Source organism: Peromyscus californicus, unplaced genomic scaffold (assembly GCF_007827085.1).
Source record: "Peromyscus californicus insignis strain IS unplaced genomic scaffold, ASM782708v3 Scaffold_4__1_contigs__length_199733344, whole genome shotgun sequence".
NCBI lineage: Eukaryota > Metazoa > Chordata > Mammalia > Rodentia > Cricetidae > Peromyscus > Peromyscus californicus.
The window spans coordinates 33,322,149-33,348,790 of NW_026294562.1; the positions used below are offsets into that span (position 1 = coordinate 33,322,149).

At 45.9% G+C, this 26,642-nt stretch overlaps 1 protein-coding gene across 1 annotated transcript in view; it reads left to right on the forward strand.

Moving 5' to 3' along the window:
• The first annotated feature begins 2,204 nt into the window (after nucleotides 1-2,204).
• Ak3 (adenylate kinase 3) overlaps nucleotides 2,205-26,642 on the forward strand; it is a 29,446-nt gene continuing 5,008 nt past the window's right edge. Inside the window, exons 1-4 of the mRNA XM_052762030.1 lie at nucleotides 2,205-2,509; nucleotides 10,220-10,339; nucleotides 23,436-23,608; nucleotides 24,419-24,537. Coding sequence (XP_052617990.1) covers nucleotides 2,359-2,509; nucleotides 10,220-10,339; nucleotides 23,436-23,608; nucleotides 24,419-24,537 — 563 coding nt within the window. The 5' untranslated portion in view covers nucleotides 2,205-2,358. The remainder of the gene's footprint in view (nucleotides 2,510-10,219; nucleotides 10,340-23,435; nucleotides 23,609-24,418; nucleotides 24,538-26,642) is intronic.

Here is a 26,642-nt window from a genome sequence, read left to right on the forward strand (position 1 = left end):
CAGGAAAACAAAGACTCAGATAAATAAATGCCTGTGTGTGGCGAAATCACGGCCCTGTGCCCGGTTGCCAGGAGACTTCCCAGTTTGGCAGCCTCATACTCCTCTGTAATCAAGAGCCTTCAGCGAAGCCAAAATTGGCCGGCTTCTGTGGGCCTGTTAACGTGCCCACACACTCTGCTTTACGTCTCTAAACACCTGACGTTTTATATATTCCTGTGTTTTTGCTTCCGTCTTCTTACCCCCAACAGAACGTTAGCTCCGAGGGAAGAAGTCATGTATGACTGTCGTTCAGGTCTGTGTATGTTTGCTGTGCTGGGTGACCCTTAGCTGCTCCATCCCTGTTTGTTTGAACATTTCCCCCCCTCATAACCCAAATTTCCAAAGATGTGTTTTCAAGTGTCTCCGAGGGCTGAAACCACAAATGTTCCCAACTTGGGAGATTAGAAACGCTCTTCTCCACCATCAGGTTTTCTGGGTCTGGTGTTGCATAACCTGGTCTTGCCCAGACCTTTCCATTCCTGCCTGTTATTTACTCCCTCCCTTCCTTTGCTTTTCTTGGGTCTCTCTCATGCTCCTTTCCTAACCCCGCACACAGGCGCTGGCTCTTTGATTTGCTTATCTTTAGTCTTTCTCATGCACTAATAACTATGTAAGAGCCACTGGTTTCTTTTTAAGTTCAGGGCTGTCGGCCTCACCTCGCCACCCAGATCAGGTCCTCTCTCTCAGCAAGTAAACCTCACTTTTTTTTCTGGACGTGCTTTCTACTTGGAAAGTGCAAGTAGTTTTGAACCTGTCATTTGGCAGCCTCTGAGGGGGACACATGGTGTTTCCTTTTAGAGGCTCTTTTCTGTCTTCCCTGGGCCCAACACAAAGAAACCACACCACATGCACAGTGGGCGGCCTTCCCTGAGCACTTGCCTGGTACCTGGTGTTGCATGGCCCACTCATAGACATTTTGACTACTCCACATAATAAAAAAGCCATAATTTTATAGATCAAATACTACTCAGCTCCTTCCCGTCCGCCTTTTCTCGGAGCATGCCAGACTCGGCGCTGTTGGGCCTTGCCTTAGGCCTGGGTCATTCTCCCTCTGTCTTCAGTTCAGTTTATATTTTCAGCCGACACCAGCGCTTCACAGCCTCACCGCTACCTGTTCTAAAACAGCCCTCTCCCACCCTCCACTCCCCTACACCTTCTGTTTATTTTTGTTGTTGTTGTTGTTTGCTTTTCTTTTTTGTTGTTGTTTTCATGACAGGGTTTCATTGTGTTGCGCTGGCTGTCCTGGAACTCTGTAGACCAGGCTGGTCTCGAACTCAGAGATAGACTGCCTCTGCCTCCTTAGTGCTGGGATTAAAGACCTGTACCACCACCGCCCGCTGGTTTGTTTTATTTTGTTTGTTTGTTTGTTTATTTATTTATTTATTTATTTATTTATTTATTTATTTATTTATTTATCTATTTATTATAAATGGTCTTACTCGTTCGCTTCTGGCGCTGGACTTTTAAAAACGCCAACAGCAGAAACTTGGTGTGTCCAGCACGGCATTCTGCGAGGCCCTCAAGAACGGTGGCAAGCAACAGGTACTGGATAAGCTTTCCTGAAAAGGATGCATTTCTGAAGGAATGAGTACTTTTGACCTCTGCGAAGTAACCCTGGCAGCTACTTTTGGTTCTGAAAGTGGCTCTGGGAGATAAGACACACTTTCACCGACCTGTGGACCATACTTCACTTGATGAGAACTTCAGCGAGAAGGGTTCAAGGTCACCCCTGGGAGGAGAAGGAAACGGGGTGAAAAGAGAGAGGGGAGAAGGCAAAGGGAGGATTGTCATGAAAAGGTGTGTGGGTGTGGGGTGGTGGTGGTGAGGGGTCCGGCAAGCCAGGGGGGCAGAGGGGACACAAAATGGGGCACCCGGCTTCCTGTTGGGACTGAGTAGGACCGGGCCTGACTCTTAGAAAGGGCTAAGGGTGGAAAAGATAAACACAGAGAAAACGAAACCCAGTCACCCAGAGGTGGCCAAGGGGTGACTAGAAGTAGAAGGGACCGCTCAGAGGTTGCCCACTGGGGAGAACGCAGTCGGGCGCAGCCTGCAGGTTGGGACCAGGCAGCACAGGGCAAGAGGGTCTGGTGATGCCGAGAGGCGCGGGGTGGAGCCGAGGGGAGCGGGGTGCAGGGGCGCGGAGGGGCGGTGCAGCAGCGGGCGGGGCGGCCCCGGTGGCCAGCGCTCACTTCCGGGAGAGCCTGGCGCCCTGGCCACCGCCCGCTCGCAGCTGCCAGCTCGCTGGGGCCGTGGAGCCTGTGAGCGTGCAGGCCAGGCCGCAGCCCAGCGTCTGCGCAGCTCGGGCCGCCGTCCGTCACCATGGGGGCGTCGGGGCGGCTGCTGCGCGCCGTGATCATGGGGGCGCCGGGCTCCGGCAAGGGCACCGTGTCGTCGCGCATCACCAAACACTTCGAGCTGAAGCACCTCTCCAGCGGGGACCTGCTCCGCCAGAACATGCTGCAGGGCACAGGTGGGAGCTGAGACCGAGGGAGGGCTGGCAACGTGCGATCGTCCCGGAGGGGCTTTGCGGGCCGGGGTCGAGGGTCCTGCAAGCGCTCCCCGATCTCGCCCGGGGAAAGCCGAAACCTCCGTGGGCAGCTTCGGGTAGATTGCGGGGGTGGGGTGGGGTGGGGTGGGGATGGGACTAGAAAGTTCAAAGACTGAAGGAAAGCCCTCGGCCTTGTTCAAGGCACACATCCCACCCGGCTGGCAGCTGCTGGGGGCCTAGCCTGGGGAGCTGTACCCGGCGCTACCACGTGTCCTCGTACTGGGAAGGCAGGCTTCGATTCTGCCAGGGTTAACTTTCTTTTCTACACCCCCCCCCCCCCCCCCGCCCCAGTCCCGCCCTTGGTATAAACTCCATGGGATCTTGTAGTCCTGACCTTTCTCTCTTCAAGGTCAAGTATTACTTACTCTTTTTGCAGACACAAAATTGGCTTAGATTTTGATGCCCGCAGGCATTTCTTAGGCACGAAAGTTATCCTTGTGCACAGTTACATAAACGATTGTTGTGTTTCTCCTGCCAAATTCTTCTAACTCAGCATACAACCTAGTCAACAAACCCCACTTTACAACGGACGGATTTGTGGTAAGTTCTATTTTAAGAAAGGCATTTTAAATTTATTTTTTTGAGACAGTGTCATTCGATGTAGCCAAAGTTAACTTTAACTTGAGATCCTCCTGCCTCAGCCTCCCTAGTGAGTGCTGGGATTACAGGCGCCAGCCGACTAACAGCTGCAGGCTGTTTTTAAAAAATTAACCCCAAATGTTTTCTTCACAATAGCGGTTCGTTGACCTTCAGTTCCAAACTCGTGCCTATTTTGAAATTCATTTGAAGCTCAATTACGTAGAAATAATACCTGTTCAAGGTAAAAGAAAAAAAGAAAGGAAGAAGAAAGTAAAGGTCTTGGAGAGAAGGGAAACCAGAAGGAAAGAAAGTAAAAAGCCAAGCTTTGTCTTAGTCCCTGCCCTGTCCTGCTCTTCAGAGAGAAACAATGCATTTCCCTCCGGAAGTGTCTCTTTATGTACAAGCACTTGTGTGCACTCTCTGTGTTGAATCATGTTACCATATATTTACTCAGCTCCCTGTTTTCACACTGTGATCCAGTCCGTCATCCCATATGGCCATTACCCTGTTTGTTTAGCCACCCGTTTGCTGAATCTACCATGATTTATTTTACCTGTTCCCTTCCTCCTGATGGATGTATAACTACTTTGCAGGAAAGGGTGCTTTTTTGTTGTTTTTGTTTAAAGGACACTGACTGTCACATGGGGTGGGGGAATCCACACACTGTTTTGAGTTTCTTTGGTTGGCTCCTCGACACCCCTCGAGCCTGTTTTCCTTCTCTTCTAATGTTGACCTTGAAAAAGAATAAAGGTTGCAGTTAATTAAACTTTATCAAAAGGTTGTTTGACTCTTGCTAAATGTTCTTAGTGCAACAGATTGCAATTTTATGGAGGCCAAACAGTCCCCAGTCCTGGAGACTGCCTGGTTGGTTTGCTGCTATCCAAAGTACAGAGAAAGACCTGCCTGCAGGCTGACTCAGCTCACCTGACTGGGTGGTAAAGAATGCACACTGATTTAGGGAAACACAGACCATTTTAGGAGTAAATGAAGGGGCATTTGAATAAAGCAACAATGCTCCTTGCTTCATTTTAATACCTGCAAGAGTCAGGGATGGCAACTGTAACATGGAAGGGGGAGGGGAGGGCGCAGAGATGTTCAGTAGCTCATTCTGTAGTTTTAATGGGCAGCTCTTTTCTTTTTTAAGACACAGAGAGACAAATACTTTCTTAAAACCTTAAAGATTCATTATCAGAAGTAGGTGTTTTTTGTTTTAACAGGATCGCTCACAGTAGCTTTGGCTGGTCTTGAACTTGTAGCAATCCTCCTGCCTCAAATCTCATGAGTGTTGGGATTACAGACCCACCAGGCCCTGCTAGAAGAACTAAGGTTTGTGAAAGAAGTCTTTGCAGGTCAAAGTTCAAGGTACACACAGGAGGTTAGTCTCTGTTCAGCTGGGAAAAGTTACAGATCTTAGAGGGAAGCCCTGGCCAGGCCCCTAGGGATGGTTTCCACATCTGGCTGATGCCTGAAATCCAGAACTGGCAGGTCCTAGGATGGTGGAGTCACTTGCTCTTCAAAGAAGTATCGCAATGCCTTAGCAAGAACAGAAGACGAAGCTTGGGAGTGTCATGAGATTGTTTTCACAGATGTTAATAGTTTGCTATGCAGAGTATTTTTCACTAAATGGTATCCAGCAGGTCCCGTAGGTCAGGACTGAGAATATAGTCCCATTAAATATTTGTGAAAGGATTGGATATTTCCCAAAGACACAGCCAAAGGAGAACTAATCTTTTTTTTTTTTTTTTTTTTTTTTTTTTTTTGGTTTTTTGAGACAGGGTTTCTCTGTGTAGCTTTGCGCCTTTCCTGGAACTCACTTGGTAGTCCAGGCTGGCCTCGAACTCACAGAGATCCGCCTGGCTCTGCCTCCCGACTGCTGGGATTAAAGGCGTGCGCCACCACCGCCCGGCTAAATGTGTAGCCCAGGCTGGCCTCGAACTCGTGATCCTCCTGCCTCCGCCTCCTTCAGCAAATCCTACCGGCGTGCGCCACCACAACCGGCGAGAACTAATCTTAAAAAAAAAAATCATAAGAAAGGGCCTGAGAATCCAGAAGAGGAAACTGACTTCCTGTGCGTTGGCCTCACCAGGAGACATGGTTGGTTAGCCTTTGGTGCCTTCTTGATTCTTCTCTTTCTCCTGGTTGCGTCTGTGTGCAGTTGTCCAATCGTCATTAGATGCTTTTTATTCCCATTTGTTGTGAGCATGTTCGTATATCATCAAGTCTCAAACTTAATTTCAGGAAGGTTGCACAATTAATTTAAACTTTGCCCCTGCTATCAGCTATTGAATTTTTTTCCGATGCCAGAAACCAAATCTGGAGCCTGTGCATGCTAAGCAAGCACTGTACCCCGGAGCTGGCTCTGCAGACCCCTGTTTACTGGACATTTATGTTGTTAGCTGGTTTCTGCTGTAATAAATACTGCTGGGCCCCCGAACAGCTGGCTGCAACTTTGCTTCTTTTTCCTTTGACTAAATTCCAAGTGTGGCATTTCTAGGAACAAACCATCATGTCACGAAAGTGCTGTTTTCTGATGCCCGACTATATAGTCGTCTAAAATGTGTTTGGTGGTGGCGGGAGGATCTATTCCTTCCAGCAGCAATCGCTTCATTGTTACCCATTTTTGGACCCAGACACCTTCCTCAGCTTTACGTTTGATTTAAAATGCAAGTTGTGGGTAGTATTCATTAAAACACAAAGTGTACGTGAGAAAAACAGTCAGCTCCAGAGAGATAATAATGGCTCTGGAAACACTAGGTGGCCTGGTGACACTAGCAGTTCTGAGACCTTAGAGCACCAACCAGGACAGTGGAGTCAGAAGGTTGGAGTCTGAGACTCACACCGTTACTGTAATCCTCACGCCTTTCATGAGGACACTGAGTGCCACAGAGGTGGAGGAACATTCAGGGATAAACAGCCTTTCTCTACGCACCTGGGTAGCACATATGAAGTTGGTATGCTACAGAATCCATTAGTATGGGCCCAGACAAGACAAGGGTGAGATTCAAATTCATGAACTACCCCCTCCCATATACACAAAACCCCAAATGAAACTAAACAGCATGTTCTGGGATACCAGAGTGGAAACCCAGGCCTCAAGTGCCAATTATATATTCTTTCCACAGGGCAGTACTTCCCAAATTGAGGTTGATGAGGTCATTTTAGATAGACTTTTTCTTTATTTATTTCAAGGTGTATTTGCCAAAAAGAACATATATTTTGTGAATATGTTAGCTTATTTAAAAGGTGTGTTGCTTAAAGGAAACATAGTAATAATTTAGATGTGGCAGACCTAAGGTGAGCATCTGAGTGGCAGAGTCTGGCCCCTTGGTGGGTGCTTCCTCTGTGGTGCCAGACTCGAGGGCTGACCCTTTATCTCATTTAAATATCATCTGTATGTTGGGGGAGTCTAACTCAGTAGATAATCTCGGGTCCCCAAGTGTCCATATGGCCAAACATCGTTGTGTGGATCCACGAAGCATAGTGTGTATAAACGAGACACAGACTGATGGTAGAGCAGATTATTTTTATAATGGTGATTTGTAATAGTCAATACATTTACATGGTTTGGAATTCCAAAAAGACATCTAAAACGAATAATTAGTGATGAGAGCCTTGTAAGATATTTCATGCCCTTGGCAGTGGTGGCGCACGCCTTTAATCCCAGCACTCAGGAGGCAGAGGCAGGTGGATCTCTGAGAGAAACCCTGTCTCGAAAAACCAAAAAAAAAAAAAAAAAAAAAAATTCATGCACACATGACTTGATGCTCGCCTGTCTTCCCTTAGTGTTTCCTGTAAGTGGGAGCACAAATCCATGATGTACAGAACCTTCAACAGTCAACAGTGTGCTTTCCAGGAGCGCTTCATTTCTCCCCTAGCACCGCCTGGTTGGCATGACTCACTGCCATGGAACTGCACCATTTAAAGTGTATATATGTAAAATCCAGTGCACGTAGTATATCACAGTTGGGTAACTATCACCACAACAGATTTTAGAACATTTTTATTACCCACAAAAGAAACCTCTTACCTATGAGTCACTCCCATCCCCACCCACCCCACCCAACCCTCTGGCAACACTACTGTATCTTTCAGTTCTCACCGTCTGGACACGTCACAGAAATGAAATGGGAGTCTGCAGGCTTTCTCTCTGGCTTCTTTCACTTAGCATATTATTTGTCTTAATTATATTTATTTACTTAGAGTGCATGTGCACTTGTGTATATGTGTGCCAGACTATGTATGTGGAGGTCAGAGGACAACTTGGGGTGGGTGGACTGTCACTGTCTATCATGTGGGTCCAGGAATCCAGCTCAGGGTGTAAGGCTCAGTGGCAAGCATCTTTGACCTCTGAGCTGTGTCTGCGGTTCTGACACTGTCTCACTGTGCTGCCCAGGCTGAAGACGAAATCTGGGCTCAAGTGATCCTCTTACCTCTGCCTCCTGGGAGCTGAAACTTGGGGTGAATGCCACTGTGCCGAGCTTGACTTGGGCTTTTAAAGATCCCCTCATGCTGGAATATTAGGACTTGGTTACTTTTTATTGTGTTATGTGGATGTTTTACATTTTGTTTAGTTGATATTTGAATTAGCTTCCTTTTTTTCATTATTTTGTGTCTAAGTCATTTAGAGCAACCTTAAAAAAGAGAAATTGGTTTAGGACTACTGCCATAAAAAGTAAGCTGCTAAATTGTTGTGTTTTTTTTTTATTTTTCATATACAAAACAAAGGGTTTCCTTTTGATGTTTTCATGCATAGCTGTCATTGTATTTTGTTCTCATCTGTCCCCCACAGCACGCTGCCCGAATTCATAGATTAATATTTAATAAAACACCATAGCTGGACCTCAGGAGAATCCTGACCCTTGTCTGTGTGCCCACATACTGAACCATCTACCTAGTGATGGATGGGGGATTTCACTGAAGGTGCTCACAATCACGGTGTGGATTTGGGGTCAGGCAGACACATGGATGTGTGTTAGTCACAGTGGCTGCCATAATAGCACAGACTAGGTGGCTCAGATAGCAGAGCTGTTTTTGGAGCCTAGAGGTCCAAGACCAAGGCTCTGGAAGAGTTGGTTTCTGGCGAGGCTTGCCTTTCTGGCTGTAACCAGCACGTTCTCACTTTATGGCCTTTCTTCTGTGCTCAGGCACTTGCTGTCTCCTCCTCAGTGTTTACACACAGTTTCTATCAGATTGAGGCCCCACCCTATGACTCCCTTCAACCTTAATTACCTTCTTAAAGGTAAATACAGTCTAAATATAGTCACTGTAAGGGTTAGGTTAGGGTTTCAGCATATGGACTTGGGACTGACTACTCAGTCCATAGCAGGATTAGACACATGGTTTCAGGGGAGAGACGGGGAGAGGGAGGGAAAGAGAGAGACACAGAGAGAGAACACACACACACACACACACACACACACACACACACACACACACACACACACACACACACCAGTAAGCTCGAGAGCACTTGTGACATTTTGGGAGCCTAGAGGGAAACTTTTGGTTACCTAGGAGGTCGATGCTGTCTTGCCATAAGAGTCTTTTAAAATAACTTTCCAAAGGCTATTTTATTTAGTTACCTTTAAATAGTCTTTTCTTTTTAGTGTGTGTGTGTGTGTGTGTGTGTGTGTGTGTGTGTGTGTGTGTGTGTGTGTATGTGAGTGCAGTGCCAGTGGAGGCCAGAAGAGGGCATTGAATCTCCTGGAGCTGGAGTTACAGGTGTTTTTAGCCACTCAATGTGGGTGCTGGGACCTGAACTCAGGTACTCTGAAAGAGCAACAAGTGTTCTGAACAGCAGATCCACATCTCCAGCACCTCCAAACTTTAGTGGGTTTGGAGGACACTTTCCCAGAACCCAGGTCCTCTCCTGGACATTGTAAACTGGTGGTATGCTTGTCAAATGGCAGCTGGTTTAGTAACCATAAATTCTTAGTAACGGTAAGTTCATAGTTAGGAATCATCCACTTTTTTCTTTGGGATAGGGCCTCTCACTAGCCTGGAACCTACCAAGTAAGGTAGGCTCTCTGGCCAGCAAACCCAGGGATCCACCTGTTTCTGCTGCTTTATGCTATATTACAAGCTCATGCCACGATAGCAGCTTTTGTTTTATTCGGATTCTGGGGACTGAACTGAGGTCTTCACGCTTTCAAGGAAACATTTACTGACTGAGCTACCACCCTCATTAGCCCTTCTGTGGTATTTTTTTCTAATAAATTTTTTTTAGAAGCTGTAGAAAAGTGAAATATGTAGACATTAGTGTTTATATAGTTGTGCATACTACATGATTAGGAATAGGCTTACTTTATTTTTTTTGGAGTCAGGGTCTCTTGGGTAGGCCATGAACTCTTTGTGGAGCTGAGGATGATCTTGAATGTCTGATCCTCCTGCTTCCACTTCCCTGGGGCTGGGATTACAGGCATGTTCGCCTACCACATTCAGTCTTACGCTGGAGGGCTAAGCCCAGGTTTCTTTCATGCTAAGCAAGCACTTTAAAAGCTCAGCTAAATTCCCAGTCCTTCCCTCCTCCTGCCCCTTATTGTGCTCGTGGTTTCTGAGACGTGGTCTCGCTGTGTATCTCTGGCTGCCTGGAACTCACCATGTGGTTGAGGTTGGCCTCAATCTAGGGGAAATCCTCCCGCCTTGGCCTCCTGAGTGCACCGCCACACCCGTTTGGTTTTGTTCCTTTGAGACAGAGTCTCATTATATAGCCCTGGATGGCCTGGGACTTGATATGCAGACTAGGTTGGGGTTGAACTTGGGGCATTCACACCGTCTTTGCTTCCCTTTGGTTGGTTGATTTTGTTGAGACAGGGCCCTCTGTAGCACAAACGGCCCTCAGCCCTGTATATGTACCTGGGGCTGGTTTTCCTGCTGGTATTACAGGTGTGTGCCACTGTGTCCAGCATAACCTGTGCTTGTAGCAGAAGAGCTGTTAATAATGCACTTTCTCATAGGCCTGACGTCCGGAAGCATCCCATAGAAAACAAATTCCTGAGATCTGGACTAGTTTGATAAAGCAAACACACTCACTGGCTTTTCCCTCTGCTGTAGAAATTGGTGTGTTGGCCAAGACTTTCATTGACCAAGGGAAGCTCATCCCAGATGATGTCATGACTCGGCTGGCCCTTCACGAGCTGAAAAACCTCACACAGTATAGCTGGCTGTTGGATGGTAAGTACAGATACGCAGTGTCCTGGGTATCTCTGCCGCCCGAAGTAATGAGTGCGGGCAGGAGACTGAGCAGTCCGGACTATGGACAGTCATCAGGAGGGCAGTCAGTCACCTTTGAGTCTAATTTTAAAATTTAATCAGTGAGCTGATTAACTTATTTTGAGGCAAGGTCTTATGTATCCCCTACTGGCCTCCAATTTGCTGTGTAGCTAAGGATGAACTATAAATTTTGATCATCTTGTCTTTGCCTCCCAGATGCTGGGACTACAGGAATGAGTGGCCAAGCTTGTCTGTGTGGTGTGGTGATCAAACTCAGGGCTTCCTGCGTGTTAGGCAGGCATGCTACCAACTGAGCTATATCCCAAGCCCGAGGGTCTGGTTTTTTATTTGAAGGGAAAGAGGGTGTTGGACCACATGATTTCTAGACTGCTTCAGATGTAGCTTTAGTTCTATGCCCCCTTTAAAGAATATTCTTTGACTTTTTAAACTTTGGTTGTTTTGCTTTTTGAGACAAGGTCTTATGTAGCCCAGGCTGACATTGAACTTGTGAGCCTTCTGCCTCAGCCCCTCCCACAAGAGCCGGGATTCCAGGCATGCAGCACCGTACCCAGCTGAGAGTATTCTGTGCTAAGACAGGATCTGCACAAAAGAAGTTAGACTGAAGAGTGACTTAAAATAAGCTGTAGACTTTTCCCAGCCTGAGTCCTGGCAGAGTCTCGGGGCAGGGTGGCTTGTAGACGCTGCTTGCTGATGGAGGAAGGACACAGAAGAGTCCTTTAAACACGGGACACTTTCCTTCAAGATCAAAGTTCTGATACCGTCTTGGAAGGGGTGTGCTAACCCGGTCCTGTTTGTTCTCTTCTACTTAACCCCGTTCTCCACCTTCACACGGAAGTCCACAGTGCTGCCCGCTGAGCCCTGCAGCCCAGCTTGCTAGCAGCCAGAGAAGGTGTCCCAGTCCCTAACTGCAAAAAGGTTCTAGACGCTTCAGAAAGGTGAGGTAGGGAATGAACAAAGGGAGAGGCAGGGCAGAATTCCTTACTCTGGTTTATTAGCGCTAGTATCAAGAAGAAAACAGCAACAACAACAAAACGTATGCTTGCCTGTATGTCCGTCAGTGTGTACACAGAATCTCAAGGACTTAAAAATTCTTGAAACACTTACAGACGGTCTTTGGTGTGTAGATACCATGCTGAAGACCAGTGGCTGAATACACCAGGCTGCATATATTTATTCATGACCTAAATGTTGACTGAGTGCCTTCTAGGTACACAAAGCTGGTCTGGGCACTGAACCTAAACAAGAACAAACTCCTTGCTTTTATGGACAGTATATTCTAGTAGAAAAGTTGGGATAAGCCCAGATTCAACGTTGATGTGAACAGAGAGCCATGTGAAGAGCAGGCGGATACTTGCTTCCTTTTCTGGTAGAAAATATGAATACATGAGCCAACATTTTATTCTCAGGTTTGATGAAGCCTTGCTTCTGTGAGATGCTGGGATCTAGAAGTACTCCTGTTGGCAGGCAGCCTGTGTAGGCCTCTTTAGCTGAAGGAATGGGGTACATGGAAGGTTGAGTGTAGATGCTGCCCCCGCACAGGGAAGTGGCAAATTTCCCAAGAGACCAGCCCGTGGCCATCAGTGGAGTATATCTGGGGACTAGGGCAACAGGGGAAGGGCCTGGAATGTGGAATATTTGTCTTTTATTTCTTTATTGATGTACTGTCACAATGGCTTTTCCTTTAGAAAAACTAAAGCAGATGAAAATGTATAAGAGAAATAGAGTCCTCAATGATCACACCCTCCTACAGCAACTACATTTAATTGCCTCTCTTTTTTTATAATTAAGAAATTTTTTGTTCATTTTATATACCAATCACAGATCCCCCTCTCTTCCCTCCTCCCACCCCCCCATTGCCTCTCTTTAAATAGGCATTCTCTACAGCAATAAAAAAAAATACACATCTATCCAAACTTCCATCTATTATTAGATATGTTTTGCCCTATCCACCAAGTAATAATTAATATTGTTTTTCTTTTTGCTGGAGTGACAAATACTTCAGAGAGACAACTGGAAAGAGGGATGATTTATTTGGGTTTTGGTTTCAGAGTTTTCAGTCCATGCTGCTGCCCATGTTGTTTCTGGGTCTTGTTGACAGCGTGAGTGAATCGAGGCCACTCTCTTTATGACACCTTTGACTGTACCTATGAATTAATTCATCAATGGAGTAACAGCCATTTCTCTTAATGACTGGAGCTGCCAACTAGGGACCAAGACATCAACATACAAGCTTTTGGAGGATACAACTTATTACCCAAACTGTAACGTATACATACACATGGATACATGCTGTGATAGCCATTCTTGGTTGTCAACTTGACTACATCTGGAATCAACTAAAGCCAAGCAGCTGGGTACATCTGTGAGGGATTTTTTTCTTAAATCGTTTGAAGAGGAAGACTCACCTTTAATCCACATCTTTTGAGGTGGGAAGACCCACCTTTAGTCTGGGCCATGCCTTCTGCTGGCAGCCTGTGTAAAGGACACGGAAGAAGGAAGCGTTGGCTCTTTGCCTGCCTGCCCTCGCTCTCCCTCTGGCAAGCCCATTCCGTCACCGCCATTAGAACCTATTTCTTCACGATTCTGGCATATACTGAAAACGAGCTGAGACATCCAGCCTCATGGACTGAACAACTACAGATTCTTGGACCTTCTGCTGGTAGACAGCCGTTGCTGGACTAGCTGGACCACAGCCTGTAAGCCATCCTAATAAATGCCATTTTTTTTTTCTATAAGTTCTGTTCCTTTAGAGGACCTTGTCTAATACCGATACAGATTTTTGGTACCAGAAGTGGTTCGAGAGCAACAGAAAGTATAAGGATGACCTTTTTTTTTTTTTTAAAAAAAAAGTAGCTTGAATAACTTTCCAATTTGCCAAAACCCACTGAAGTCTTTCCAGTTACTGAAGCCTCTCCTAGAAGCTCGCACAGTACTGAGAGCCCATGATGTGAACTAGTTTACACACTTGAGGAGACAATAGCCGGGCGGCGGTGGCGCATGCCTTTAGTCTCAGCACTCAGGAGGCAGAGGCAAGCGGATCTCTGTGAGTTCGAGGCCAGCCTGGGCTGCTACAGAGCAAGTTCCAGGACAGTCAGTGCTACACAGAGAAACCCTGTCTCAAAACAAACAAAAAAAACCAAAACAAACAACCAAACCAAACAAAATTAAGGAGACGAATGTATTTGATTATCCTGATTCACCAATTGTGAGAGGCAAAATGGATTTGGTGACTCTGTATATTAAACTTTTGACAATTTGTGGAAAAATAAGGAAAGTGATGCTGGTCAGTTCCTCCTGGCATCTCTGGATAAATTGACAAAGGAAAAGGGTGAGTTCCATGATAAAATTAACCAAGTTCTAGCATCTTAGAATATGATGAAGGACAATGAATTCACTGATAAAATTAACTAGCTCAAGATGTGCATACACAGTCTCAAGGTTTCTATGTGTCCTGGAAGAGAATCTTCTCCCCAGAGGCCACAGAGCTCAAGTTTCAGAAGATCAGCCCAAAGCCCTCGTTATAAGGCTGGCTGAGTTACAGTGAAAATTCAAATCCCAGCCTCAGAGGGTGTTGGTGGTTAGAGTGAGGGCATTCATTGTAAGAATGGGATCCTGTAACTTGGGATGGGGTTGTGTGGGAGGACCCCATTGAGACTGAGAACTTTGAACCCTCAGATTCTCAAGGGTTTATCTCACCTGAGGAAGTAGTCTCTCTACTTTCCCTCAGCAGAAGATGTATTCCCACCCCCAACTCCTGAAATATTGCCTTTTCTGCCTTTGCCTGAAGAAATTAATCCTTCACTGTCTGCTAAACCAGCAGTGACTGGAAATGCCAGGCAAGACACTAGTGATGCACCTCAGGGCCCACCAGTAGTTGCCTCTAGACTATAACCAGACTTCAGGCTATGCAGGTTCCTGGAGATGGAAAATGTCGTCCATGAAGAGGTACAAAGAGCTTAATGAGCTTGCTCATTCATTCAAGGAGAAGTCTGGGGAATTATGTGTGGGAATGCATTTTAAGGGTGTGGGATAATGGTGGAAGGAACATAAAACTGGACCAGACTGAGTTTATTGATGTGGGCTCACTGAGCGGAGATTCGAGGTTAACTATGGAAGCTCGCACCGATGAAAAGGGTGCCAACAGTTTGAAAGGTTGGCTGAAGCATTCTCAAAAGATGGTCTACTGAAGCGGAGTTAGAGGTGCTTGATATCCCCAGGCTTAGTGTTGAGGAAGGGATGTTAAGGCTCAGGGAGATTGCAAGGTAAGAGTGGCTACGCTGTGTAAAAACTAATCCTCCACAATGGGAAGGCCCGGAATACACGCCCTTTATTAATCCTATAACATACAAAATGGGGAGAGGGCACCAGTACATTTGAAGAGCTTTGTTGTCTCCCTTTTCCCTGTGCCAGACCTAGGCTTGGAGACACTGCTTAAATGGTTTAAATGCAGTGGGTTTAATTGGGCCCCAAAGGAGCAGGGCCAGGTGGCAGTACTGAATGCCAAAGGCAAGATGATCACAGTTATCATAATGGGCAGCATAGGCAAAGCAATGTCCATGATGGCCTGGCCCATAATGGGCAGCAAGGCAAAGTGATTTTTACTTATATGGACCTTTGGTACTGGCTAATCAATCACAGTGTTTCCAGGCATGAAATAGATAAGAAGCCTACTGCCTTTTTGTTTGATCTGGATAAGTGGAAAAATTTCTCAAACAAATGAAAGGAAGTCTACATTGGATGGTGGCAAAAGGGAATCTTGGCCCATGAACCAGACTTGAGGCAGTTTGCAGGCCCAGAACCCCTTGAAAGAAAGTATGGACAGGTTCTCCTGAGGAAGGACCTTGATAAAACACATACAAGTGTTGTTGTTGGCTTTTCTCCAGTTCTTCCCCCGAGGGACCTGAGGCCTTTGACAAGTGTAGCTGTACACTGGGAGACAGGAAACAATCAGACATTCCAGGCTCTGTTGGATACTGGCTCTGGATTAACACTGATTCTGGGTAATCCCAAGAAATGCTGGGGCCCTCCAGTTAAAGTAAGGCTTTATGGAGGTCAGGTGATTAATGGAGTTTTGACTGATGTCTGACTCACAGCAGGTCCAGTGGGCTCCCGAACTCAACCCGTGGTTATTTCCCCAGTTCCAGAATATATAATCAAGATAGACATACTTAGAAGTTAACAGAACTCTCCCATTGGTTCTCACCTATGGACTGGGGAATATTATGGTTAGAAAGGGTAAATGAAGTCTTTAGAGTTGCCTCTACTGTGGGGGACCAGCCCCCACTTTTACGACCAGGGTACTCTTGAGCAGGGAGAAGTGAGGAATATTTAGATAGAAAGAGATACCTAGACAACGAGAGGAAAGACAGAAATACAGGACAGCCTCGGGAGGGCCTGGGTCAAAACCCAGCAGCCCAGAACTTTATTCCAAAGGGCTTTTTATAACAATGCCAAGGAGTGAGGCAAAAAGACCTCCCCCCGCTAGATACAACCAAGTGCAGACCCTTCCAAACACCTGGTACCCAGGCCCGTGGCCTGATCATCCTCTTTCGCGGTCCTGCTAGATAAAGCCACTAGGAAACCTTGGTGGGCTCCAACACTCTGCCAGGGAAAATAGTGAATCAAAAACAGTATCATGACCCTGGAGGAATCAGTGCCACCACCAAGGACTTGAAAGATGCAAGGGTGGTCCCACCACATCTCCCTTTAACTCCCCTATCCAGCCAGTGCAGGAGACTGATGGACCATGGAGAATGAGTGTGGACTATCAAAAACTCAGTCAAATAGTGACTCTAATTCCAGCTGCTGTACCAGATGTGGTGTCCTTACTTAAGCAGATCAACACATCTTTTGGTATATGGTGTGCAGCTATTGATCTGGCAAATACATTTTTTTTTGGTACCTGTTCATAAGGACCCCTAGAAGAAATTTGCTTTGAGGCCAGCAGTATACCTTTACAGTTTTACCTCAAGGATTAACTCTCCAGCCCTGTGTCATAACTTAGTTAGAAGGGATCTTGATCGCCTGTCTCTTCCACAAAATATTACATTGATGCACTATACTGATGTCATTATGCTGATTGGACCAAGTGAGCAGGAGGGAGCAACCACTTTGAATGCATTGGTAACACATGTGCATATCAGAGGATGGGAAGTAAATCCAACCAAAATTCAAGGAAGGACCTTCTACCTCAGTGAAATTCTTAGGAATCCAGTGGTGTGGGGTATGCAGAGATAATCCTAAAGTGAAGGCTAAGTTACTGTACCTGGCCCCTCCCACCACCAAGAAAGAAGCACAGCATTTAGTAGGCCTGTCTGGATTCTGGAGACAACACATTCCTCATGTGGGTGTGTTACTCTGGCCCATATACCGGGTGACTAGGAAAGCTGCTAGCTTTGTGTGGGGCCTGGAACAGCAGAAGGCTCTTCAACAAGTCCAGGCCATTGTGCAGGCTGTTCTATCACTTGGACCACATGATCCAGCAGACCCAATGGTACTTGAGATGTCAGTGGCAGATAGAGATGCTGTTTGCAGCCTTTGGCAGGCCCTGTAGGTGAATCACAGAGGAGTCCTTTGGGATTTTGGAGCAAGGCTCTACCATCATCTGTAGACAGTTATTCTCCCTTTGAGACATAGCTCTTGGTCTGCTATTGGGTCTTAGTGGAAACTGAACATTTGACAGTGAGCTAACAAGTTACCATTCGACCTGAGCTGCCATCTTGAATGAGCTGAGTGTTATTGGACCCACCAAGTCATAAAGTAGGATGTGTACAGCAGCAATCCATTGTCAAATGGACGTGGTATATATGTGACCAGGCCTGAGCAGGTCCTGAAGGCACAAGCAAGTTACGTAAAGAAGTTGCCGAAATGCCTATGGTTTCTACTTCCATTACAATGCTGTCTACTGCCAAGCATGCACCATAGGATGTGCCCTGTGATCAGTTGACTGAGGAAGAGAAGACTAGGGTTTGTTGATGGTTCTGCACATTATGTTGACACCACTCAGAAGTGGACAGCTGCAGCATTACAATCCTTTCTGGAACAACCCTGAAAGATTCCTGTGAAGGGAAATCTTTACAGTGGGCAGAACTTAGGACAGTGCACATGGGCATACATTTTATTTGGAAGGAGTGGGCAAATATGTGACTGTTCACTGATTTATGGGCTATAGCCAATGGATTGGCTGGATGGTCAGGGACCTGGGGATCTGGAAAGAACATCTTGGAAAATTGGCGAGAAAGACATCTGGGGAAGAAGTATGTGGATAGATCTCTGCAAATGGGCGAAGGATGTGAAGATACTTGTGTCCCAGCCAAATGCTCATCAAAAGATGGCTTCAGCAGAAGAGGAGTTCAGTAACTTAGTATATAGGATGACCTGTTCTGGGGACAGTCAGCCTCTTTGCCCAGCCATCCCTGTCATTGCCCAATGGACACATAAACAAAGTGGCCATGGTGGCAGAGATGAAGGTTATGCCTGGTCTCAACAACATGGACTTCTACTCACCAAGACTGACCTGGCTACAACTGGGCTGAGTGCCAGATCTGCCAACCCCAGAGACCAACACTGAGTCCCAGATAGGGCACCATTCCCAGGGGTGACCAGACAGCTACCTGGTGACAGGTTGACTACACTAGACCATTTCCTTGTGGAAAGGACAACACTTTGTCCTTACTGAAATAGGTACTTGTTCTGGTTATAGATTTGCCTTTCCTACATGTAATGCTTCTGCCAAAACCACCATGCATGGACTTACAGATTGCCTGATCCACCGTCATGGTATTCCACACAGGATTGCTTCTGACCAAGGAACTCACTTCGCAGCTTGAGTAGTGCCAACAGTAGGCCCATGACTGTGGAATCCACTGGTCTTACCATGTTCCCCACCATCCTGAATCAGCAGGTCTGACAGAAATATGGAATGGCCTTCTAAAAACACAGCTACAGCACCAATTAGGTGGCAGCAGTATGGAGGGCGGGGCTAGGGTTCTCCAGAAGGCAGTGTATGCTTTGAATCAGTGCCCAATATGTAGTACTGTTTCCCTCATTGCCAGGATCCACAGGTCCAGGAATCAAGGGGTGGATGTGGTGGTTTGAAAGAAAATGGCCCCCAAAGGGAATGGTACTATGAGGAGGTGTGGCCTTGTTGGAGTAGGTATGACCTTGATGGAGGAAGTATATTACTGTAGAGATGGGCTTTGAGGTCTCATATATGCTCAAGCCATGCTCATTAAGACAGTTCACTTCCTGTTACCTTTGGATCAAGATGTAAAATTCTCAGCTCCTTTTCCAGAACCATGTTTGCCTGTACACTGCCATGTCCCAGCATGATAATGAACTAAACCTCTGAACCATAAGCCATTCCATTAAATGATTTCCTTTATAAGAGTAGCTGTGGTCATGGCGTCTCCTCACAGCAGTAGGGACCCTAACTAAGACAGTAGAAAAGGGAATAGTTTCACTCACTGTCATCTCTCGTGACGCACTAGGAAAATCTTGCTTCCTGTTCCCATGACCTTAAGTTCTGCTGGTCTAGAAGTTTTGATTCCAGAGAGGATTGGGGGTAGTCCTGCTAGGAGATACAACAAACATTTCTTTGATCGGGAAACTCAGGCTTCCCCTGGCCACTTTGAGCTTTTGATGCCTTTAAGCCAACAGACTAAGAAAGGAATAAACCGTGTTAGGAAGAGTGATTGATCCAGATTACCAAGGGGAAATTGGATTGCTTTCCCACAATGGAGGTAAGAAGGATTATGTCTGGGTGGAGGAGATCCTTTAGAGCATCTCGTGGTGCTACCATGTCCTGTGATTAATGTCAATGGGAAACTACCACAGCCTAATCCAGGCAGATGACAAAGGGCACAGACCCTGAAGGAATGGAGGTATGTGTTGTGGAATATTCTTTTAAGATGTGTTACATTCATTTATGCTGTGGAATATCTGTTTGATAATGCAAAGATGTGTGATAATGCAAAGATGTGTTGCATTCTTGTATGTTGCATTTGTTTAACTCTGTGAAGCTGTGTTACTTTGCCTGTCTAAAACACCTGATTGGTCTAATAAAGAGCTGAACAGCCAACAGCTAGGTAGGAGAAAGGACAGGCAGGGCTGGCAGGCAGAGAGAAGAAATAGGAGGAGAAATCTGGGAAGAAAAAGATCCGGGGGAGCAAGAAAAGGAGAGGAGGACATCAGGGGCCAACCACCCAGCTATGCAGCAAGCCACGGAATAAGAAGTAAAGAAAGGTATATGGAATAAAGAAAGACAAAAGCCCAGAGGCAAAAGGTAGGTGGGATAATGTAAGTTAAGAGAAGCTGGCTAGAAACAAGCCAAGCTAAGGCCAAGCATTCATAAGTAAGAATAAGACTCCGTGTATTTATTTGGGAGCTGGGTGGTAAGACCCCAAAGAGCAAAAGATTAAAGAAAAGAAAAAGAAAAAGAGAACCCAACAACAGGTATGGATCATTCCTCCAGGAAAAGAGCCAAGGCCTGCTGAGGTGTTTGGGGGTGGAGGAAATACAGAATGGGTGTTAAAGGAAGGTAGTTATAAATACCAGATAAGGCCAAATGACCAGTTGCAGACATGAGGATTATAACCGCCATAAATGTTTGTCATATTTTATTAAGAATGTGTTTGTACAGATATTTGTATTTTCTTTCCTCCATTTCTTTATCATGTAATATTAGTTAAGAAGAGTATCAGTGGTTATCACATTTAAGTTTTGAGATACTAAAACAATCTCTCTCAAGGGACATTGCCACCTATACTAACTGTACAATGTATTAGCAGTTGTACAAGAGATAGTTATATTATGTTAGCTGTAATTATGACCTGGTTAAATATATAACGTGTTTGTGATTGTACATGGGATAGTTAGGCATTATTATGACCTGGTTGTTTATACTTGGAAATTAAGCATAGCATAAAGAGATATAATTGTGTGTCAAGCTGACAAGGGGTGGACTTGTGATGGCTGTTTTTGGTTGTCAACTTAATGACAGCTGGAATGAACTAAAACCCAAGTGACTGGGTACACCTGTGAGGGATTTTTTCCCCCCTTAATTCCTTTGAAGTCTGAAGACTCATTTTTAATCTGGATCTTCTGAGGTGAGAAGATACACTTTTAATCCAGATCTTTTGAAGTGGGAAGGAAGGTCTACCTTTAATCTGCACACCTTCTGTCAGCAGCATATATAAAGGACAGAAGAGGGAAGCTTGCTCCCTTTGCCTGCTTGCTCTAGCTCTTGGTGGCAAGTCCATTCCTTCACTGGCATTAGAGCCTACTTGGCATATGCTGAAGACCAGCTGAGACATCCAGCCTCATGAACTGAACAACTATTGGATTCTTGGACCTTTTGTTGGTAGACAGCCATTGTTGGACTAGCTGGACCACAGCCTGTAAGCCATTCTGATAAATTCATATATATGTATCCATTCTATAAGTTCTGTTCCTTTAGAGAATCCTAGCTAATACACACACATAAACCAACTTTTGCAATTAAACTACAAGGACAGTTTGGTTTCAGTGGGCTGAAAGACACATTTTCTTGCATTTAGCATACATACTATACTTTAATTCCCTACTTGAGGAGCATTTGGGTGGCAGCCAGGGTTTCATTGTTTGGAATGATGCTGCAAAACATAGCCTTACATTTCTTCTCCTGTCACAGGTTATTTTTATTCAGGCCTTTTATTCCAATGGATGTTTTGTTCTAAGTTACTGAAGATAAACATTTAAAAATTTTGTGTAGAGTGCTTTGCCTGCAAGCATGTATGTATACCACATGGTATGGTGCCCATAGAAGCCAGAAAAGGTCATCTGAGCTCCTGGAAGTAGAGTTACAGATGGTTGTGGGTGCTACGTGGGTGATGGGAATCGAACCTGGGCCCTCCACAAGAGCAGCAGTATGAACACTGTAATAAGAATCGGGCCAATAGAGAGGTATTTTTGTTAAGACTTTTTTCAGTGCAAACTCCTTGGTTACGAGTGCAGGTGTTAGGTTACATAGACTGCTTATGTTCACTGTGACTGCCACTGCTTAACAGCTTCATGAGTGACAGCAAGGCATCTGCTGTTGCTCTGCCCGCTTCCTCATTTGTAAAGTGGAGATAACAACAGCATCTCTCTCATGGGCATTAGGGAAATTGAAAGAAAGGGTCGCTATAAAACCTTTAATGTATGGCTGTTGGCATCTGAAAGCATTCTGTGGAATGAGCTATTATACTCTATTAGTCTCATTAAAGATATTCAGATTGTTTCTCTCAGGATAATTTCATTATAAATTTTATAGTAAATGCTTGCCATTTTCTTTCATCCTGGGGCTACATAAAGTGTTCCAGGCTGAACCTCTTGCCATTAACTTTGTTTGGGGCCATTGTCCCTCGATCTGGGTTCCTTAATAGTTACTTTATCCCATTATGAGTTCTAAGTCATAAGCCCAATTTTCCATGTCTGAGCTTTAGCAAGTCGTGTTTTTAGCACTAACAAATCATTGCATATGCATTTTAGCCCCTGTCACCCTTGAGAAATGTATTATTTTCATAAATTTTAACTTTTCCTTGTGCCCTGTACAGAATGTTCCTAGTCATAACATTGTAAAGTAAAAAGTTTGGGATCAGATACCATTTCAAATTCCCCAGCGTACTTGTGTCTATTTTGGGACTCAATAATCATTTCTAGTTGCTTTTCTCTGTGTTTTTGAACCACATTGTTTAAACTATTTTAGCTGTACTGGCTGCGTACCCCGTTTTTCAAATGCCTGAGACCACATGTTTCCTACTTCAGAGTTTTGTACTTCCAGCTGTGGTCTTTACCAGCTGAGCATTCCTGAGCACCCTAAACCCCAAATTGGACACGTCTGACATCACTGGATCTAGATTTCTGGATTAGAGATGTTCAGATTGTAAAACTTGTTTTATATGTCAGGGTTTGTTCCTCTGTTTTGCTTTCTGTCGTATTTCAAACTCGGCCTTCTGAGATTTTGAATGAAGATGATGTCCTCCTGCTAAGTCCTTTTCCATATACATATTTTTTTAAAGATAGGCTCTCACTGTGTAGCTCTGGTTAGCTTGGAACTCACTATGTAGACCAGGCTGTCCTCAAATTAAGAATTCAGCCTCCCTCTCTGCCTTTTGAGTGCTGCTACCATTCCTGTCTTATTTTAAAAAATTGTAAGTGTGTGTGTGTGTGTGTGTGTGTGTGTGTGTGCAGGAGGTGTTGTTGACCAGAAGGTGTCAGATCCCTTGGAGCTGTAGTTACAGGTGGTATGAGCCACTGGATGGGGATACGTTGTGTTTGGTTGTTTTTTTTATTTTATAGGTTTTTTTTTCTGTTTTTGTTTTGTTTTAGAGATCTAAGTGTGGTGACTCACACTTGTTTCATTTAAGATTTATGAGTGTTGCGCTTGCATGTTATGTATGTGTACCACGTGCATGCCTGGCACCCATGGAGGCCAGAAGGTAAAATCAGAACCCTTGTGACTTAGAGTTATGGATGGTTTTGAGCTGCCATATGGGTGCTAGGGATTGAACCTGGGTCCTATACAACAGCAGCAAGTGCTTTAAACCACTGAGCTCTCTCTCCAGCCCCTTTTGTTTGTTTTTAAGACAGAGTCTCATGTAGCCCGGACTGGCCTTGAACTCCATTACTAATATGTAGCCAAGGCTTTGAACTCCAGATCCCTTGCCCCCACTTCCCAAGTGCCGACATGGCAAGCATGCCGTCACATCCGACTTGAATTCAGTTTGGCTGGTAAGCATGATGGCAGGCAAGTCCCCATCTCCACAGGCTTCCACCTGTTTCACTGAGGCTTACCGCCCCAGGAGAGCGATGTGCCGTATTTTACAGAAATACCCTCGAATGCACACTCAGAATGTTTAACCAGATATCTGGGTGCTCTACAGTCAAGAGGACACCAAGAAATTCGCTCACGGTTGTGTTACAGTTCTGGTCCACCTGCCTGGCTTCATTCCTGGGTTCAGTTTGCCTAACACTAGCCCTTTCTCTTTGTCTTCCCCTCCCTCCACCTCATATACAGGTTTTCCAAGGACACTTCCACAGGCAGAAGCCCTGGACAGAGTTTACCAGATAGACACAGTGATAAACCTCAACGTGCCCTTTGAGGTCATTAAACAACGCCTTACTGCTCGCTGGATCCATCCTGCCAGTGGCCGAGTGTACAACATTGAATTCAACCCTCCCAAGACTGTGGTGAGTAACGGCAGCGGGGCTGACACACAGCAGAGTGTCCCCGAGTTCTCTTCCCCTCACAGGCAGAGTTCTGTAACCCTGGACATCCTCTGTCTGACGAAGTCCACTGCCAGGGTACTTGATGGGTCTGGTCCACTCAAGCTTGGTAGTAAAGGTGCGTTCCTTTGGAACAGGTCTGCGCCTTGCTCAAGTGTTATGGTTTAACTATGAAATGTCCCCCATAGGCTCAATGTGGTGACTGCTTGGTCCCCAACTGGTGGTGTAGTTTCTGAGGTGGAGCCTAACTGGAAAAGTGGGTCACTGGGACAGTACCTCTGCAGATTATGCATGATCCTTAGTCCCTTCCCCGACCTTCTTCTTGTGCATCCTGTGAAGAAGACCTGAGCCCTCTGAAACAATCTGCCAAATACACAGCTCCTTCCTTCTACTTGGTTTTCTCAGGTGTTGGCTACAGCAGTGAGAAACCTGACACAGACAAAAAGTGTTGATTTTCTTACTCTGGGCCAGGGTGTGAGTGAAGGGCAGAGGCAGTGAGGATCTGCAACACGGACTTGTGGTTGGAATTTCTACCACACCTGGGAACCAACACTCGAGGACCTGGGCCTAGGGACAGACGGGGCATCCCAATCCAAACCCTACAGCACTATGGAAATGGCCCTAGGGGTTCTCACAGCGGCAGTCATCTGCCTTTAGTTGGGATCCTGTTCACTGAAACATGAGCACATTTCTGTGATGGGTGCTGGAATAGAGAGGCTCTCTGCTTAGAATGACACTGTCACGCTGAGCTGACATTCTTCAACGTCTGTCCAGGGCATCGATGACCTGACAGGAGAACCTCTGATTCAGCGTGAGGACGACAAACCAGAGACGGTGATCAAGAGACTAAAGGCCTATGAGGCCCAGACAGAGCCCGTCCTGCAGTATTACCAGTGAGTTCTCACTTTTCTCACCGTCTCTCATACAGCCAGTTTTCAGTTTCCATACTTCACAGCTACCAGGAGCCCCGCTTCCAGCTGGCTTAAGCAACAGAGATTTTAGGCGTCTGTACCAGAAAGAAGGCAGAGCTTCGGTCTCCTAGCTTTCCTCAGGTTTGCCGTTCTTAGTCTCGTCCGCTTCTGGGTCCTGGTTTCGTCCTTCCTGCATGGTTGCTGGTATTTGCCAGAAAGGCCACCCCTTCCTCTTTCCTGAAGGGCTGAGTAAACGTTTTATTCAGTGAACAAAAGCTCTGAGCATCACTCAGATGAAACTGAACAGCCACTGGTCAGGAAACCTCATACTTACTGTTGTAAGCCTGGGTTACTGCCAGCTCCAGACTCAACCGTGGGGCTAGGGAGGGTCGATACAGGCTAGTCCACATCCAAGGTTTGGGGGCTCATTTCTACCCCCATTCTGCCATGTGGTGGAGGGCTGGAACCAGTGCTGGGCCAGTAAGCCCAGTAGCCCACCTGGCATGCCAAGAGAGGTCGCTTAAGCATAGTATTTCAAATGACAGCCAACCCTCGGAATCATTCTGTGGTCACCAGTCTTTGGAAGCTCCTACTCACACATGTTTTTTTATCTGTTCTTCAAGGACGTCTGTACCATACAAGGAATATAAGAACTACCTTGAGCTGTACCCAACTCAGGCCAAGAAGCAGTGTGGTGTCCTTACCCAGCCCTTCTTCCAGGAATGAGGGCTGCTTTGCCTTCATTGTGTCCTGCAGTGATTCAGGGCCAAAGCAGTACATGTTGTTGCAATAAGAGCATAGACTCCAGAGTCAGGAAGCCCAAGTTCAAAGCCCAGCTTGCTATTTAATTAACATGGCCTTCGCCTCTTGCATAAGCGCTTAAGCTCTGTCTGGTTTCTCTTTCATAAAATGTGGGTAAGGCTTGAAAGTGAGTTAATATGGCGATTCACTTTTTACAGTAGCCATTACTTTAAGATTGTGATTTTATACTAAGCCTGGCTCTATAACCCTGGGCAAGGCATTTCTCTTCTGATTCCTTATTTACAGCCAGCCAGTATTAAATACCCACTTTTAGAACTATTAGGGGACGGGAGTGAGAGGGCCTCTGTAAAGGCTTAGAGCAGTCCCCAGCTACTGAATCAGCCACTGTTGGGGACCCTGCTGGCACTGTGCCAGGCCCTTGTCTAAGCAGACAATTAGACTCAGTTCCTACAGGCCTCCAAGACAGTCACCTTGTATGGATAAAGAGGAAAACTGTAAACAAGCTGCATCGGGCAGTGAGATCCAACTTGTGCTTATCATCAGAAACCATTCACACTGGCTTAAGCAAACCGGGGTGGGGGTGGGGGTGGGGGGGTTAGTCCTATAACCAAGAAGTCCAAATACAGATGGCTGGTCCAGGGGCTTAAGGAGTGTGGTCCAAACCCAGCCCTTTCAGCTCCATTCCCTGTGTTGGCTTCAGGCCCAGGCGGCTGCAGTGTCTTCTGACTTTAGCTCAACTTCTGCCAGCTCCACTAACTCAGCAGAAAAGAGACACCTTTCCCCCCAGCAAAAGTCGTGGGATCGATGGCCACTAGCTCCAGCCACCTACTGTTGAAGAGAGGGTGTGAGAACAGTCTCACGTACACCTCATGTACTGAGTGTGGTCCGCCTGGCTGTCCATAGGACTCACAACAGAGAACGCCTTGTGCCTGGGCAGATAATAATACTCCTAAGAGGCTGTGAGTAGAGGAAATGCCTACAAGGATTAGTTCTGACACAAGATGGGAGGTTGAGGAAAGCTACAGAAATGAGTGACTTGGGGCTCTTTTTTCTGGGCTTCTGGCTCCTGCTGCTTCTTGCCATATATACAATGCACAGACTTACAGGCTTACCTAAAAATGGAAATAGCCTTAAAAAAGAAACTTCATAATAGTCAGTACTGTTATTTGAACAAGCTTATAGTCTCCTTATTCTTCCCAGCTGGGAACGCTCGTCTGTCTAGAATGCGATGTTCTTACTCTTTGGAAGACTCATTTTTGCAGCTGGTTCCATTTCATTACAGAGAAATTACAATGCATATGTGAGGAGGGACCAGGTGCCCGTTC